This window comes from Eumetopias jubatus, unplaced genomic scaffold (assembly GCF_037043125.1).
Source record: "Eumetopias jubatus isolate StellerSeaLion01/CBP00866 unplaced genomic scaffold, mEumJub1_p1.0 scaffold_15, whole genome shotgun sequence".
NCBI classification, from domain to species: Eukaryota; Metazoa; Chordata; class Mammalia; order Carnivora; family Otariidae; genus Eumetopias; species Eumetopias jubatus.
In genome coordinates, this window is record NW_028274821.1 from 73,396,699 (window position 1) to 73,415,288 (window position 18,590).

At 36.7% G+C, this 18,590-nt stretch overlaps 1 protein-coding gene across 1 annotated transcript in view; it reads left to right on the forward strand.

Moving 5' to 3' along the window:
• The window catches only part of UGCG (UDP-glucose ceramide glucosyltransferase), a 39,611-nt gene extending 21,915 nt beyond the window's left edge, over nt 1–17,696 (forward strand). The window contains exons 3-9 of the mRNA XM_028108707.2: nt 5,830–5,932; nt 6,637–6,738; nt 8,193–8,305; nt 11,637–11,815; nt 12,832–12,918; nt 13,745–13,934; nt 14,432–17,696. Coding sequence (XP_027964508.1) covers nt 5,830–5,932; nt 6,637–6,738; nt 8,193–8,305; nt 11,637–11,815; nt 12,832–12,918; nt 13,745–13,934; nt 14,432–14,602 — 945 coding nt within the window. The 3' untranslated portion in view covers nt 14,603–17,696. The remainder of the gene's footprint in view (nt 1–5,829; nt 5,933–6,636; nt 6,739–8,192; nt 8,306–11,636; nt 11,816–12,831; nt 12,919–13,744; nt 13,935–14,431) is intronic.
• The last annotated feature ends 894 nt before the right edge of the window (nt 17,697–18,590 follow it).

The following is an 18,590-nucleotide window of genomic DNA, read 5'->3' on the forward strand; positions in this document are numbered from 1 at the left end:
TTGTAGAAAGAGTTTCTAAAAATAACCCAGGAACATATGTATCCATTAATCCTGAACATTTGGGATAAATCAATAATTGATTTCTTCTGAATGAATGGAGTTTTTTTATTACAGTTTGAGATTATCTCGAGCTCTAGTTTTTGCTTCTTTTTGCACTTATGTCATTGAGGTATTTAAATTGATTGCAGAGAAAGCTGTTTTGATACTTATTATAAAATGAGGAACCACATATATGAGATTGTTTTTATTCTTTTTTCAGAACTCTACTAGTTATAAAAGTACTGTTTGTTAGCTGTGTAAATAGAAAATATAGAAAGCGGAGGGAAAGTGCTAGGGACCTGCAATCTAAAGGAAACGGACCTCATGGCATTTTATTGGCTTTTTAAAAGACCAAGCCCAGTGGCAAATGTTCCACAAGAAACTGAAGTTAAACCGCTGAAATTCCACAAACCTAAGTATGAACAGACAAGTCGCTTGTGTCACCCAGGAAGCATGTAGTCCTGAAAGGGACATCTGTGTGACTGCCAGGCCCAGCAAACTTTACTATTGGCTTTTTTCCGAGTGTGAACATTGTTTTCCAGAAGTATGTCCAGTTTCATTCTGGACATAGGGTTTTCCTCCTGATTTGATTCCAAACATTATAGACCATTCTGGAAAAAGAACATGTTGAAGTTCAGAAATTTTATTTAATTTTGGACACGTGCAAGATTTATTGGTGGTACTTGTTCTGAATTTCTGGGTTTAAATTTTGGTGAGAATCATTACTATACTAATTGCCCTGAAAGATTTCTGTACTTTACATATCTTGTCAATCCACTTATTTTGGGTTTTGTTTTGTTTTTTTTAAGATTTTTATTTATTTGAGAGAGAGAACGCATGGACGGGGGGTGGGGGACAGAGAGAGAGGAAGTCTTATTAAGCAGACTCTGCACTGAGCTCGAAGCCTGACTTGGGGCCCCATCCTGGGACCCCAAGATTGCAACCTGAGTCAAAACCAAGAATTGGGACACTTAACCATCTGTGTCACTCAGGAACCCCAATCTACTTTTTTTTTTTTAAGATTTTATTTATTTGAGAGAGAGAGCGTTGAGCACAAGCAGGGGGGGCAGCAGCAGAGGGATGAAGGAGAAGCAGACTCCCCACTGAGCAAGGAGCCCCACACAGGACTCGATCCCAGGATGCCGGGATCTCGACCAGAGCCAAAGGCAGCCGCCCAACTGACTGAGCCACCCAGGCGCCCCTCCACTTATTTTGATATTTATTCCTTGGGGGAAGAAAAACATAATGAAAAAGCCATACAGTTCATTTTCTGCAATATTGAGCACTCAGCTTGATGTCAGCATAGATGGCGTTTGAGGGAGAGATTTAGCCGCAGAGGGAAGATGCAGCCATCTGTCTCAAATGGCTTGACAGCTTTATGTTAGTAAATTCTGGCCATATGAAGAGTTTTTAAATTAAATGATCAGAGTTATTACCAGAGTGAGGCTGTGGTAATAATGGTGGGTTTTTTGCAAATACAGAATTGGTTTAAAATGTTACAAGTCCGGTGCCATGTTTGGACTCTTTCTTGCTGGTAGTGTAGTTACCCTTAACAGGATCTAAACAAATTAGAGAAGACAGAAAATCGAATCCGTTATCAAAAGACCAAGCACAATATATGTGGTGAATCTGCAAGATAGGAATTTGCCAAGTAAATTTGGAAAACTGTATAGACAATTACTTGAAAATAGAGAAGTACGTAATATTACTTGTCCAGACTTTGAATTCAGAGCTGTGTTCTTATGAAACATTTCCTTCCTGGCATCTTTCTTTCACTCAAAAGTTATCCTAAGGACAAATGCATTAACTTAATAAGTGTATTAATCACTCCATGCCAGAGAATGTTCTAGGCATTTGGGGTTTAAATCGGTTCTATTATAGAAAATTCATATTCTGTGATCCAAATATCATCATAAAATTTTTCTGTAAAAATGTGTAGTTATTTATAGAACAATTCAAGATATTTCTACTTGATATGCAATATGATTAATATCATTAAAACAGTTTTCTCTTTTAAAGGATGTTTTATCTTGTTTGCTATAGTGCAAAGTTTATCAGTGAGGTTTTTCTAATGTTATTTATATACCTAAACCTAATATTATGTATGCATCTGAGTTTATTTGTAAAAATTGAAAAGTAGCATTCATGATTATTGCTGTTTCAGATATTCAGTTCTTAAATATCAAAGGGCTGAATCCCAGTTTGTGGATTTCCTACACCTCTCTTGTTCTCAGCCTTTTTAGTCATTGCACTGTTTGAAAGGGAAAAGGGAAAATTAGCCAGTTTAGCTATTTGTATAGTAACCTTACCAAAGAGTTGTGGAACACTAACCTTCTTATCTAAACTACTCTGGGGTTTATTTCTAGACTTTATGTATTCATAATACACTGATTTATAATGGAATTCACTGTTATAGCCCTTTCAGATTTATAAAGTAAATGTTATCTTGAAATATTTTTAAATAAACTTTATGTTTTTGAAGATACATACTTATGCCCGATCCTTTAGATAATATAAAAATATCCAGGGGCACCTGGGTGGCTCAGTCAGTTAAGCCCCCGTGTCTTGATTTCAGCTCAGGTCATGATCTCAGGGTCGTGAGATTCAGCCCACATTGGGCTCTGCACAGAGTCTGCTTGTCCCTCTCCCTCTGTTCCTGTGCCCCCCCCCCCCCGCCAACTCAGGCACTCTCTGTCTAAATAAGTAAACAAACACAGTCTTTAAAAAACATTTCAGAAATTTTTTTTTTTGGTATTAACTAAGAAAGCCTTTAACCAATTTGATAATGTTGTGTTTTGCCAGTTGCAGGGTAGTTGGAGTGACTTAACGATTCTAATACAGAGATTCCTAGCAAATAAAATGTTTGATCAAACTGAAGACACAGGTGATTATCATAGCGGAAAAATGAACTCCTGGTTAAAATCTCATACTGTAGAAAATACTTGAAATGCTTACCTCCTATTTGGTATGAGTTTCATTTTCAATATCAGAAACAAGCAAAAGTTATGTGGTTTTTTTTAAAGATTTTAATTTATTTATTTGAGAGAGAGAATGACATAGAGAGCATAGGAGGGGAGCGGGTCAGAGGGAGAAGCAGACTCCCTGCTGAGCAGGGAGCCCGATGTGGGACTCGATTCCGGGACTCCAGGATCATGACCTGAGCCAAAGGCAGTCGCTTAACCAACTGAGCCACCCAGGCGCCCCAGTTATGTGTTTTTTAATAAGAGTCTGAACATTTTTTAGATAATGTGAATAGAGTTTTATTTGCACCCTGGCTAATCAGGAGGTTTTTGATTTTTGTTTAAAATTAAGTTTAAGAGGTATAATCAAAAATAAAAACTTTAATTTTTTAAGTACTTATTTTAGAGAGTACAAGTGGGAGGAGAGGCAGAGGGAGAGAAAATCTCAAGTGGACTCCCTGCTGAGCAGGGAGCCCCATATGGAACTCCAGCTCTTAGGACCCTGGGAGCATGACCTGAGCCGAAATCAAGAGTTGAACACAACTGACTGAGCCACCCAGGTGCCCCTAAAATAAAAATTTTAAACCTTGCGTTTGAAGAAAGGTAAACTCTGCCTCCTTTGAAATCATTTCTAGAACATATATTTTACAAAGCTTTTTGATTATATTTTATGGAATTATATCACTTATGAATATTCCTTTCACTGTATTCGGTCATGCCTGCAAAACAGCATAAATTATAAAAGCATTCAAGAAACCGTGTGGTGTTTGGAAAAACAAGGAAATCTTTACCGCAAGCCTGGCTGAACAGCTTGCTCTAGTAGGGAAGCCAATTGTTACTTTTACCCTTTGGAAGATCTTAATAATGAAGATCTTTCTGATCTTCATTATTAAGGTCAATGCCTTTTGGCTGATTCAGCCAAACATTGTTTTTAGAGTCAGGTTGTGAGGATGACTGATGCTTTATAGGACTTAAGAGTCAGCCCTTTGGGAAAATCAAGGGTGTGGGCCAGAGTGGTTCCTTCCCATCCCTGAAGACTGGGTAGTTGTAAAGTTGGTTTTGATACCTCCTGAGTGGCAATTTTGGTCAGTCATCATTAAAGGTAGATAGTTGATAGAATGTATAATAATAATAGGTAGAAAGTATGAGGGAAGTATACATTGTTTACCCCTCTACTTAATTATTGAGAAAACATTTTTTTTTGCGCTTAAAAAATCGTATTACCTCCTTCTTTGACCTTAGTCCTGGCCCCTTTTCATACTCAGCCACCAATTTCCATATTGCCAGTTTTTGCTGAGTTTCCCCTTTACCTGGGCTAGTCCCTGTATGTTAGACACTTAAAAAGTTATGTCCTTAGTTCTTTTTATTTTTTAGGACCCACAGATTTGTTATCTTTTTCGTGGACATAATTAACCTCCCTCCTTTGCTTAAAAATGCCAACCCCATTTTAGAAAAAGATTGGTAGGAAATTTGTCGCGGAGTCAGCATGAATCTAGCAGCACTTCTGGGAAAAAAAATTACTACTTAGAATACTTACCCCATAAAATATTGAAGTAGCATCTTTGTATGTGAAAGCAGATACTTTTTAAAAATTTAGTAGTGGGGCGCCTGGGTGGCTCAGTCGGTTAAGCGGCTGCCTTCGGCTCAGGTCATGATCCCAGGGTCCTGGGATCGAGCCCCATGTCCGGCTCCCTGCTCAGCGGAGAGCCTGCTTCTCCCTCTCCCTCTGCCTGCCACTCTGCCTACTTGTGCTCTCTATCTCTCTGTCAAATAAATAAATAAAATCTTTAAAAAATAAAAAAATAAAAATTTAGTAGTTTACTAAATGGTAACTTAAAGTTTAGCTCAAGATTTTATAAACCTGGTTACATGTCAGAATCACCCCGAGTTCTAATTCAAAAGAGTGGGGCCCAGTATTCTCTTCTCTCTTTTTTTTAAAGATTTTATTTATTTATTTATTTGACAGAGGGAACACAAGCAGGCGGAGTGGGAGAGGGAGAAACAGGCTTCCCGCTGAGCAGGGAACCTGATGTGGGGCTCGATCCCAGGACCCCGGGATCATGACCTGAGCCGAAGGCAGACGCTTAACGACCGAGCCACCCAGGCGCCCCCAGTAGTCTCTTCTTTAAATACATACCTCAGGGTAACGGACCAAACCAGTCAAGGGCAAAGAAATGACTCCCTAACCTACTGAGCAAAACAGAACCCTGGGTATTTTCATTGTTAAAAGGCTAACCGTGCTTTTCAGGATGATAGGTTTTTAGTCAAATTCTATTTTATTTCAGAAATTACTGTACAGCAAAAATCTAAACTCCCTTTGTCCTTTCCATGCGAAGAGTTTGGGAAAGCCCTTTAAATTGATCATAAGGGGAGTTGATACGTAATTGATAGCACCCTCATGAAATGATAAATTCAGAGACCAAGCTTCTAGAGAACAGAGGGTGTGTTTATTTTGCTTTCTATGTTGCGTTTACACTGCTGGGCACCTTGTGAGTATTTGGTAAAGCTTCGGAGCCATGGAGAAGCTTGAGATCCAGTTTAATTACCAGGTCATGCCTATCTGGGAATGGCCCTCAGCTGTGAGGGCTGCCAGGCCCTTCATTATCTCTTCTGCTTGCAAATAAGCCCCTGTTCGGGGAGAAGCTGATCTCGATTAAAGCAACACTTGATATCATAAGTGTTTGCATCCATTATGAGTACTCTCTTAACTTTTAAACTGTGTGTGTACAATTGCTTGTTTTTCCTAACGCCTTTTTATCAGTCAGCAAATACTAATAATGTGCTTATTTTTGTAAGAGATTAATTTACATAAAATGTGTTCTTTGACTAGTATGAAGTCCTCCTTTGTGTACAAGATCATGATGATCCAGCCATTGATGTATGTAAGAAGCTTCTTGGAAAATATCCAAATGTTGATGCTAGATTGTTTATTGGTAGGTAACAACTTACTTCTGCAATAACCCTTTGCTTTAATAATATTAAGTATGAGCAATCTTTGTATTAAACTAGAGTGAAGTTATTAGCAAGTTTGCTTTATGCATGTTGGAATAGTGATAGGATATGTTTATATCCTTTTGAGAAAACTTAAGTACTAAAAACACAGGTTTTTTTCATATCTGGGATTAACAAAATAACAACAAAAAACCCCTACTCCTCCCCAGTTACCCTGTTTTCTCAATCAGACATGAGAGTCTGTTTTTTTGTTTCTTTAATATTTTCAATCTGGGGGTTTTCTATATTGCTGTAATTGGGAGTGATCGATAGAATTTACTTTTATGATATTGCAAAAAATATATATATATTTTTAAAAAAATTTTTTTGAAAGCCTATAGGCTTATTCTGAAGACTTGTAGAGAGAGATTTGCCATTAAACATTGATTCATACTACTGATGCATTTAAGAATTAAAAAACTGAAAATAATACGTTTTCAAAGAAACTAATTCTCTTTGAGAATGAACATTTCTTTCTAAATATGTTATGAATAATAAGGAATGTAAAGCATAACGATAAAGTATGTTTGTTTAAATTATTATGTATAAAAGTACTTTTCACTTCTCCCTACCCTATATCTGTATGATAGAAAATATTTTCAATATTGCATGAATCTTTTTCACTGTTGCACCTTTATATTTTTAGGTGGCAAAAAAGTTGGCATTAATCCTAAAATTAATAATTTAATGCCAGGATATGAAGTTGCAAAGTATGATCTGATATGGATTTGTGATAGTGGAATAAGAGGTGAGCTGCTTTTTATTTATTTCACACAACTGTCCATTTGATGGTAAAATGCCAAAAGCAGTCTGAAAATATATTTATCAATCCTTTTTATTTGCCTAACAAAGTAATTTATTTCATCTTATTTCATGGTAAAATGTCAAGTTATACTTACCAAGATTTGGAATTTTGTAATGCTAACCTAGAATGTTACATGTATAAAAATATTTTTGCTTTAAAGAGAAAATTCCAGCTATTAAGAAAAAGTCGTGGTCCATTTTATAGCCTCTTCTACAAGATTTTTCATAGTTGTAAATTTTCCCTTGTTTATGTAACCCTTATCTTTTACTGTAGTCTGTGGCACTAATAACATACTATCTCACACAAAATATAGTTCACAAAAATTAATAGGTGAATCTATTACCAAAATACATACATGGCTTATTTTAGTAGGAAGGCATTTATATACTGAAATTATAATTTGCAGTTTTGCATTTTCAGATATTTATATCTAATTACCACAAGTTTCTCGACCTTGGCATTTTGGGCTGGATAGCTCTTTGTTGCCAAGGCCGCCCCGTGGGATGATCAGCGAGTATCCCGGTCCTCTACACACTGAATGCCAGTAACACCTCTTGGTTGTGACAACCAAAAACTGTCTCTAGACATTGCAAAATGTCCCCTGCAGGGCAGCAGTTGAGAACCACTGTATTTAAGGTCCAAGTACACTTCATAGAGTAGATTTCGTTCATAAGACTTGAAGGAAATAAAAATAAAGTCATGTAAAAAGATAAGAGATGTTTGCTATTTGAAGAGGGGATAATGATTTAAATTTTTTTATTAGCTTAAAATGCAGATTTGAAACTAATAGAAGTGTGGCATGCCTAATTAGAATCATTACAGATTTCTCAGTTCGTGGTCAGAGATTATGTTCATTCTTCGTGTTTGCTATGTTCAGTTGTTTTTCTCTCATATATTTGTTACGTTTTCATAACATGTACACATCTCTGTCAAGTATCATCCCATTCAGTTCACATTAGCGGTTTTAGGAGATAGGATACCCTGTAAGAAAGCGGAGGCTCATTTCCTATGGTTAGAGAATGCGGGAACCAACATAAGGACCGAGGTCCTTTAGAGCTCTGCTCCTGTACCTTTTCTGTTAGAACACATTGTCTCTAGTTCAGTTTGGAGGTTCTGAAACAGGGAGAGTAACATTTTCAAGGTACATCCTGTCTCTGGTACACGTTAGGTATATATTAGCCTGAAAATGTATCATGTAAATTAGCTTATCATGTATTATGTCTTTTTTGAGATGTGTATTCTACTTAGAAAAGTGATTGAGAATGATTCTGTTAGATCCAAATATAAAAAAAAGGATAATAGCTCACAAAATACGTTTCACATTAGTGGACACTTTACTAAAAATAATTTTTTTTCTCTCTCTCCCTTGCCACCTTTTTGTTTTTTTTTTATTGTAGTAATTCCAGACACACTCACTGACATGGTTAACCAAATGACAGAGAAAGTAGGCCTGGTTCATGGTCTGCCTTATGTAGCAGACAGACAGGGCTTTGCCGCCACATTAGAACAGGTAAGTATGGTGGTCATATGTAATATTCCTATTGTCACATCCCTCATCTACCAGAAACCTGAGACTAGTTTAAGTCTGAGAGTTGGGGTGAGCTACCCACAGTTAACTGTGATTAAGTCTATTTTAACCTGCTAGGTACTGACATCCTCAAGATGAGAATAGTTGTTTTATTAGTGAAGACATTTTTGGGCCCCTGGAATCACTCACAGCTGAACTTAACTGCCCTCTGGCAGAGAAGGAATGTGCACAGGAAACCTCTTGTGGTCTCATCACCAGCTGAACAGAGTGTATTCTTTCTCCTTATGGCTCTTGTTCTCAGTTCTAGAGTTAGGTTCTAGACTACTGATTTACATAAAAGCACATGGCATATAATTCTTGCAGAGATCCAGTCTGAAAAGAACCTTTTTTAAATATCACAGAACATTTTAGTTTTTAAAGATTTTATTTGTCAGAGAGAGAGAGTGCACAAGCAGGGGGATTGGCAGGCAGAGGAAGAAACAGGCTGCCCGCTGAGCAGGGAGCCTGATGTGGGACTCGATCCCAGGATGCTGGGATCATGACCTGAGCCGAAGGCAGATGCTCAACCAAGTGAGCCACCCCAGGCATCCCCCGGGTATTTTAAATATACAAAAAAGGGAAAATTATTCATACAAATCATTATAAAATCCATTTGATGTCCTACTTTTTTTAAAGATTTTTTTTTTTTTAATTTGAGAGGAGAGAGAGAGAGCGTTCTGGAGCTTGGCGGGGGGGCGGAGCGCAGAGGGAGAGAAAGAGGGAGAAGCAGACTCCCTGCTGAGCAGGAAAGCCTGACAGGGGGGAAACCCTTGATCCCAGGACCCCGAGGTCATGATCTGAACCAAAGACAGGCGCTTAACCGACTGAGCCATCCAGGCACCCCTGTTTGATTTCCTTTAGAAACAGATTTCTAAAAGTTAACCTGAGAAACTTATTTTGGGTTTTCCTTTTTTTTTTTTTCTTTTCTCTTCACCCTATAACAGAAATGTGAACTATAAATTTTGGAAAAATGAAGAAGCAAAAAATAAAAAACCCATAACCCTACCTATTAGAGGAAGTTTCTATTTTTTTCTATGTGCTTTTTAAAAATAAGTTGACTTTTGTCACTTCATTAGCTTTTCTCCATATCATTAATAACTTTTTAGAAAAGTGATTTTTATTGGCTGTGTCACAGTCTATCATGTATGTTCTGTACCTGATTTAACCATTCCTGTGCTGTACACATTTGGGAAGAAAAACTTGCCTTAATGTCATCAGGGAAGGACATACGGGTGTAGCCTTTTAAATATCAACTTGCTTTTAAGCATATCTGCACTTAGATTATTTTGTATTTCGGTCTTGTGATTACCGCAGATCTAAGGGGGTAAAGGTACATTGTGAGTGGAATTTAACCTTTGGCGATTTGAGCCATGAGCTCTTAATATTGCCTATGAATATATTTATCCTATTGCAAGAAATTGTTAAAATCTTTAAATACTAGAGTTTTTGTTTATTAAGAGAAACTCTGAGCTGCTACTTTAAAATAAAATACTTTTTATTCTGATATGCCACATTGTATTTTTGTTTTAGAAATACCCAAGTTGATGTATATGGCAGTGGTAAACACCTCCTAGATCACGGTCAGTCCCTCAGGTTAAATTTAATCCTTAAAGGCCCCTTTTGCCGTACTTAGAGTGAATGGAAAAGGAGGGATTGTTCCAGTCTGTAAAGAAATCCTGGGAGCCGTTGACATAGTCCCTATTTCCACCTCATTCTTAAAGCCCCACATAATAACTGCTTAAGGAATTAAGATGTGTGCTTCTGGTCTTACATATTTGGTTCAGTTCAGTCCCACAAACACCAAAGCTTCACTGCAGTCTGGACATAGGGTAGGTAGCAAGAATCATCTTCATCACCCCTGATAATTCTCTTGTTCCACGCTGTGTGCATAACTCCTGCCATTGAGAAAAATCACCGTTCTCCTCTCAAGCTAACTGAGAAAGGCAGCATATCTCAGATGTAAATAATAATGTTTTATGTCTAATAATTAGGGTGATGACCATTTTATTCTACCACTAATTTAGCAACTTGCATAGCTCATGACTTCAAAGCGTATCTAGGGAAAGGGGGAGTAAAATGGGAGACAGAATTTTAGTATCTACCCTGTTTATGAAAAATACATTGAAAAATAACCTTGGGGAAATTGGGAAAAAGCTCAGTGACAGGGGCAGGAAGCAGCTAGCTATGAAAGGGATTAAAATAGGATTGTCCTGTAGGTTGATATACCTATAGGTGGTGTTTGTATGTATGTATGCATGTGTGAGTACACATATTCACGTACATACACTTGTATATGTAGGTGTGGGTATGTGTCATTACACGAACATTTAATAGTAGGCTATATAAAATATTTGTTAATATTTGACATGTCAGTGAGTGATATTTTTACCTGACTTATTTTATATCCCAGTTGTTCTATTTGGATAAATCTTTGATTCTTGCAGCTTTATGGAACAAAATATTTATCTGAGAGTAGAATACACTTTGTTTTCCTAGAAGTATAATTTTCTTTGTAATAGTGGTAACAAGAATAGTCAATCTAGGGGGTGTGTGGGGATGGGTTAGCCTGGTGATGGGTATTAAAGAGGGCACGTTCTACGTGGAGCACTGGGTGTTATGCACAAACAATGAATCATGGAACACTACATCAAAAACTAATGATATATGGTGATTAACATAACAATAAAAAATTTTAAAAAAAAGTTCACCTAAGATCATATGTTATAGTTTTAAAGAAAATCATAATTCCAACACTGGTTCTACTGTTTATAAACAGGATTGCTTTCCAGCAAACTAAAGAACAATTTCCAAAACAAGAAAATAAACAGAAAACAAAGCTGGGGAAAAAAAAAAAGAATAGTCAATCTAGGGACACCTGGGTGGCACAGTTGGTTGAGCGTCTGACTCTTGGTTTCGGCTCAGGTCGTGATCTCATGGTCGTGGGATTGAGCCCCACATTGGGCTCCTCGCTCAGTGCAAAGTCCGCTTGAGAGTCTCTCTCCCTCTGCCCCTGCCCCCTGCTCACGTGCTCTCTCTCTCTTTCTCTATCTCTAAAATAAATTAAGTCTTGAAAAAAAATAGTCAATCAAATAAGAAATTACTGATTGCCTGCTACATGTAAACATTATTTTGTAGTAACTTTTATTCAGGTAATTAAGAATAATAAGATAGTCATACTTAAAGGAAGTTCATTAGGGAAAAAATGTTTATAAATACCATACTTTTAACATAACATTCTAATTATACATAAATGTTCTTGCTTTTGTTTTGGCAGGTATATTTTGGAACTTCTCATCCAAGGTCATATATCTCTGCCAATGTAACTGGTTTCAAATGTGTGACGGGAATGTCTTGTTTAATGAGAAAGGATGTGTTAGATCAAGCAGGAGGGCTGATAGCTTTTGCTCAATACATTGCTGAAGATTACTTTATGGCCAAAGCCATAGCTGACCGGTAAGCAAACTAAATTACATCAGGCTATAGTATTTTTAGTACCTGACTTCTGTTGGTTTATTGTATTTTTTAAACCCATGGGTTTGGGGCTATTTTATTTTATTTCTTGCTAGTGAGTACAGAATAGGTTAATATTTTACAAAGTAATTCCTATTATTCATAGATATGTTATGAAAGAAATAAGTGAAGAAAATAAATGTCCTGATTCTTTTACATTCTTTAATGTGGTTTGACATTAAAAGGAAGCTTCTCTGTGATTATAAATTTACATTATTATAGATGTAAATTTCTATGTGTTTTAGAAGAATTAAAAATATTAGTGCAGTCATAAGCCAGCAGGTGAAAATTTAAAGAATATGATTTCGCATTTTGGAATTTCTCTGTAGATTATTTGGTGCTTTGCTATGAAGCCACCTAATGATTCACAGAATGACTTAATAACATTTCTCTGTCACAAAATACTTGTTTGCTTTTAAAGGGGTTTTCATTGCCTTGTGTGATAATTTACTAAAGATTTTAAAAATTGAGGGATGCTTTTAAAATTCTTTCATGATGTTATTCATGTGGCTCATAGTTTCATAGTGTTTCCCATGAGATACATAATGCTACTTTTTGTTTGCATTTCTTGTTGAATATCTACAACATGTGGATATCCCCTCCCCCATTTGAGCTAGTGGTTTTTTGGTTTTGGTTTTGTTGAGTAAGTGATCAGGGACTAAACTATGAAATACAGAACCCACTCCACTTAGTACTTTCAGAATGTCTGTATTTTTTCAACTGTAAACGGAGGGGTTGTAGTTCCTTAGGCTGTACATGGTACTGTCATGGGCCTGTGTAATTGCTAAAACATCCATAAGTATGATACACCCCAAGTAGGGTGCTAATCCTGAGAACTAGGCTCCCCCTGAACACCAATGGTTGCTTCCTCTTTATAGTGATGAGTAAATGCATAGTCAATCATGCCTGCATGTGTTCATCATCATCTTAGTACATTTTATAATTGTCTTAATTTTCAGAGGCTGGAGGTTTGCGATGTCCACTCAGGTTGCAATGCAAAACTCTGGCTCTTACTCAATTTCCCAGTTTCAGTCCAGAATGATCAGGTAAATCAGCTGTTTTTTTTCTTTTTATACTTGGTTAAAAGAAAAAGGGTGGGGGGAATAATTTTTACATGATCTAACTTGGTATTTAAAATATCTAAAAGTCAAATTTTGCTTAGTTTCAGAAAAGAGAGTTTAACATCATTATTAAAATAAACTTATTGTCTAAATATATTTTCTTTGCTGTATAACCCTGAAAGCATTCAATAAAGAGATGTTGAGGTGGGTGGGGGGTGGGCTAACTGGGTGACATTAAGGAGGGACTAATAAGCACTGGGTGTTATATGTAACTGATGAATCACTAAATTCTACTTCTGAAACCAGTAATACAGTATATGTTAACTAAGTTGAATTTAAATAAAAAATTAAAAAAAAAGAGGGACGCCTGGGTGGCTTAGTCGGTTAAGCGTCTGCCTTCGGCTCAAGTTGTGATTCCAGGGTCCTGGGATGGAGCCCCACGTTGGGTTCCTTGCTCCGCGGGAAGCCTGCTTCTCCTCCTCTTCCCCTGCTTATGTTCCTTCTCTTGCTTTGTCTCTTTCTGTCAAATAAATAAAATCTTAAAAAAAAAAATTAAAAAGATGTTGAGAATTTGATTTCTTTAATATGCTGATCTCTTCTAACTTTCTATATTTTGACTTTTATAATCCATACAAATGAATTTATAGGCTTTTTTATATACTAAATAAAAATAGAAAAGAAATTCATTAAATACTCTTTAAAGAGGAGGGCCTTTATATTACAGGGTAAAGAGCTGATCATATGGGGGGAAAATTGATTAGTCTTGTAACCAAGCTGTTGTTTAGAGAAAGTCTTTTTTTTATTTTTTAAGGTGGACCAAATTGCGAATTAACATGCTTCCTGCTACAATAATTTGTGAGCCAATTTCAGAGTGCTTTGTTGCCAGTTTAATTATCGGATGGGCAGCCCACCATGTATTCAGATGGGATATTATGGTATTTTTCATGTGTCATTGCCTGGCCTGGTTTATATTTGACTACATTCAACTCAGGGGTGTCCAGGTATGTGGATAGGCACGAAAACGTTGGCAGTCATTTGGTAGAACTAAAACTATTTTAATTTAGAAAAGGTTGAAGAAATCTATCTGAGCCATTCTTTAGCTTCCCATTGAAGGTTAATATCAGGTTTAAACATTACTTTCCTTGGTAGAATGCAGATGCAAAACTCAACTTGATTTTCAACTTTCAGTTGGTAGTTATACTATGACTTTTATTAAGGCTCCCCAAAAAATAATGTAATAAAATGATTTTTATTAAGGCTCCCCCAAAAATCAAGTATTCAAACTAAAATAGGTCAGGATAGCCATGATTTTAATGGTTTTTCTACTCATCATTAACACTTTTTAACAGATATAGTATGGCAGTTAAATCATACAAAGAAGCAGGCTTGATTTTTATGTGGTGTATTTAAAAGAGTGAAATTGAAGAATTTCATTTTTTTAACTGTCTAGTTCAACAGTCGGTCAGTCAGTTTTGTTTTGTTTTTTTTAAATCCTTAGGGTGGCACACTGTGTTTCTCAAAACTTGATTATGCAGTAGCCTGGTTCATCCGTGAATCGATGACAATATACATTTTTTTGTCGGCATTATGGGACCCTACCATAAGCTGGAGAACTGGTCGCTACAGATTGCGCTGTGGAGGCACAGCGGAGGAAATTCTAGATGTATGACAACAGCTTTGTGACTGTACCTAAAGGAAAAAAAGAGAAGTATTATAAATTATGTTTATATAAATGCTTTTAAAGATCTACCTTCAGTAGTTTTATCACATGTATGTTTGATATCTGTTCTTTAATTTATTTTGCATGGCACTTGCATCTGTGAAGAAAAAAAAAACACATCTGTAGTCTTGGCCAAATGGTACACTTTATTTTGTGGAAGTAGTGAATCAAGAGAATTGGTTCTAGGAACCTGGGTTTGGTTTTTGTTGTTGTTTGTTTATTTTTTAAAAATAAATGAATATATATATATATATGAAAATGCTCTGCAACAAACACTATGACAGTATCCTTCAGTAGAGAAAGTTTCTTATTTGTGAGTACCACTCTTTTAGAACATTCATGGGTTGGCAGCAGCTTTGTTTTGGGGTTTAGGAAAGGCTAGAAAGTAATCCCTTTACATGTCTAAAGTGAAAGGTATGTGGTGAACAGCCCACAGTGAGGTACTAACTAAGAAACTTTTTCATGCTCTATGCCTACCTCTTGTAGTTGTTGCAGAGCAAATATAAATTGTAATAAGGTAGCTAGGCCTTGCAAAAACAAATGGGAAAACTTTAAAAATAATAATAAAAGAGCTGGAGTCTAGTATTTATATGAATCTGTGAGAGATTTTTTTTGGTCTCACTGCAATGAACCAAAAGTGGTTGAGTTGGGTTTTTAATTGTAGCCATGTATTGAAGGCATCCTTTTGACCAACTCTTGTTGGTTCTGTCTTGAACCATTGTTAATCACTGTGCTGGTAAACCTTTCCTTCCCTGCTCCTTACCCGACCGCACCCCATCTTTCCTGAACTTTTTTTCGGGGGGGTGGTGGTTTGTTTTAGTGTGAGTGGATGTTTTGATAGTTGTGAGGAAAAATGCATTTCAGACACATTTCACACATGAGCTATTTTCTTACACAGTATGTCTTATTGTTAAAAAGAATGTAATTTCATGATACAGGTATTTAATATCTTTTTTAAGTAAGTAAATATTCTAGCCATCAAATAAATTGCAGTAGAGTATTAAGTGGGGACAAGATGAGTTTTCCTCTTAAAATTAATCAGTATCAAACTAAGTCTACTGTGTATGTGTTTTTTTTTTTAACTCTTACAGTTAGTCTAGTCTTATTTAAATTGGATTTTTGTATTCCAGTTTGTATGACAGAATGGACTAGATCGGCGCTAGTTGTAAATGCATGCTGTCTTTCACTCTTCGCTCCTCATCCTGCCGCTAAACTTGCTTGTCAGGTTGTGCTTAACTTGTGGTGAACTGGACTCGTTTTTGTTTAAAAAAAAAATAGGCAAAAATGTAAGGGACAGTGCATAAGCCTTTTTTTTTTTCTGTAGTGGAATTTTTGCTTTTTCTTCAGGATTGGATGGCATGTTGTCCACATGAACGCCTGCTGCAGGGCTGATGCCGGCAATATGGCAGCTTTAAGTTCTAAGTTACTACAGTTTCTGTGTCAAAGCATAACGTGTAGCATATCAGCAATAATTACATACTTACAGAAAATGGACACATTTTCACTACACTGAGCCAATTCATTTAATTGTCTGATGACTAACATACCTGGTTTCAATTGTAATGTATCTATTAATGTGCATATACTATGTATACACATTATGTATAAGCTTTTCTCCGGGCCAAACTGCTTCATTAAAAAAAAAAAATTTTTTTTTTTTTTTTTGCGCCTTATGACGAATTTGTTTGGAGGGCATTTTTTTCATGAACAAAGGCTTTGATGCATATTCCTTTCTATGTGAAATGGGTAGTATTGTTCCCTGAGGAAAGTTGCACAGTGAAAACCAGTCTAGTTGTGACCCACTTTGTGTTTTTTTTTTAAATCTCTATTACACAAGTTGAATTTTACTGAATTTGTAATTTGTTGGTTTGTTTAATGAAGTTTGGTTGATGCCATCTTTTGCACTGCTGAAGTGAAATCTTGCTTATTAGTTAGCTTTTTGCTAATCTCAGTATGGGCAATGTAACAACAAATCCAAATGGCTGGACAGACTTCTTGTGTTTTGTAAATATAAAAAATGACTGTTCTGTGTGTGTGTTTTCTGTGGTAAAGTGAAGCTTCAAGTGAAGCTTCACTTAGAGTGATTCTTTGTTTAGCAAGTTTAGAGTGGTGATAATATGGTAAGAAATAATTTAATGTTGAAGGAAGCATCACAACAGAACTGTAGGAGTCCAAATTAAAAACAAAATACCAACAAGTGTCTAGAATATACCACGTTTTATTATTTAAAATCATTGTATTAAGTTTTTTGTTCAAAATAAAAATTTGAATACAATCAAAACATTAACAATAATGTATTTTTGTTTACTGTCTTTCCTTTTTTTATTTTATATTTTTATAAATAACATGTTCCACCATTCATAATCAGAATTACTGGGAGAATTCTGTCAAGTGTTAATTTTGAAATCTTCCTTTTTACCTGCACTACAGTCAGGCTTAGATGGCTTCACATTGGGCTTTTCTACGTTGGTTGCATGTTAGAACCACCCAGAGAACTTTAAAAAAAAAAAAAATACAGATGCCTCGGCCTTGCCCACAGAGATTCTGGTTCAGTAACTCTGGGGTGAGGCCTGAGCTCTGCTTGTTCTGAGCAGGCAGACCTGAGAAGCTTTGGCCCTTTTTGGCCCCTTTGGCCCCTGCCTCCCGCCTTGGCTCACAGCCTGACTCAGCCTCTTAGATGGTACCACTCCAGTGGCTGGGAAAGGAAAGAAATGGCTCCACTGGCTGGAGACCCAGATGGGAGAGTGCTAAGCCTGACCCCCGCCCCGCCCCCCACTGTCCAGGGCCAGGCTCCTCCCAAGCTGGAGGCATTTCCAGGCCTGTGAAGGCAGAATACTTTTAACTGGAGAGCAGATCCCAGGGGAGGAAGAGTCTGGAAAGAATTTGAAATGATGAAAATGTTTTGCGGTAAAACAGCAGTGATGGTTGCACAACCTTGTGAATATACAAAAAACCCTGAATTGTATACTTTAAAAGGCAAATTTTATGGTCTGTTACTTATATCTGAATTTTTTTAAATAAATAAAGGAAATCGTGAAACCACCATTATGTATTATTTCCTTCCAGTCTTCTGACACCTGTTGCTGCCGAAATGGTTCGAGAAAGCACGCAAAACTGCTCGTTGTTTGGTATCCTTGCTCAAACACAGAATGGCCAGTTTCAGAATCTTTCTAAAATTGACAGATGAAAATATTGTACCTCATTGTTTAAACAAGGAGGTTTTTTTTTTTTTTTTTTTTTTAAAGTAGGCTCCACGCCCAGCACAGAGCCCAGTGCAGGGCTTGAACTCAGAACCCTGAGATCAAGAGTTGGATACTCAACCCACTGAGCCACCCAGGTGCCCCTCAACATATGGATTTTTTTTAAATGACTGGCAAAATTGAGTATTTTTGTATGTATGATTTATAACCACTGGAATTTCTGATCTTATTTAAGTGAGGGTCTTACTGCTTCCTTATTCCTGTCTTGTCTCTTAACCATAATAAACAATTTACATCACCAGATAGAAGTTCATTTCTGAACTTTATTTGCTGGTATTTAATGAAATATTTTCTAGGCTTTAGAGTGAGGTTATGCTAACTGCAAAGTCAGTTGGGTTTTTTTCCCCCCCTGTGCTCCAGGAATGATTTATTTTAGCCAGGAATGATCTGTTCTTGAAAGTTTGGAAGCATTTATCCATAAAACTATATGGGCCTGGCACTTCACTAACCTTTTGTAGTTTATTTCATTGGTACGAATCAGTTCACATTTTCTGTCTTTTGAAGTCCATTTTGGTTATTTGCACCATAGAGATGCACACAGCATTTCCATAATTCTCTTCGGGCTCCTGCTAGCCGCGTGTGCTGTCTGGCAGGAGGTTTGCAGCTCCTGTGTGGATTGAACTTGCACCTCAGGTCTGAGAGCAGAGTTGCAGGCGAGGCCATCCCTCCCCAGGCCA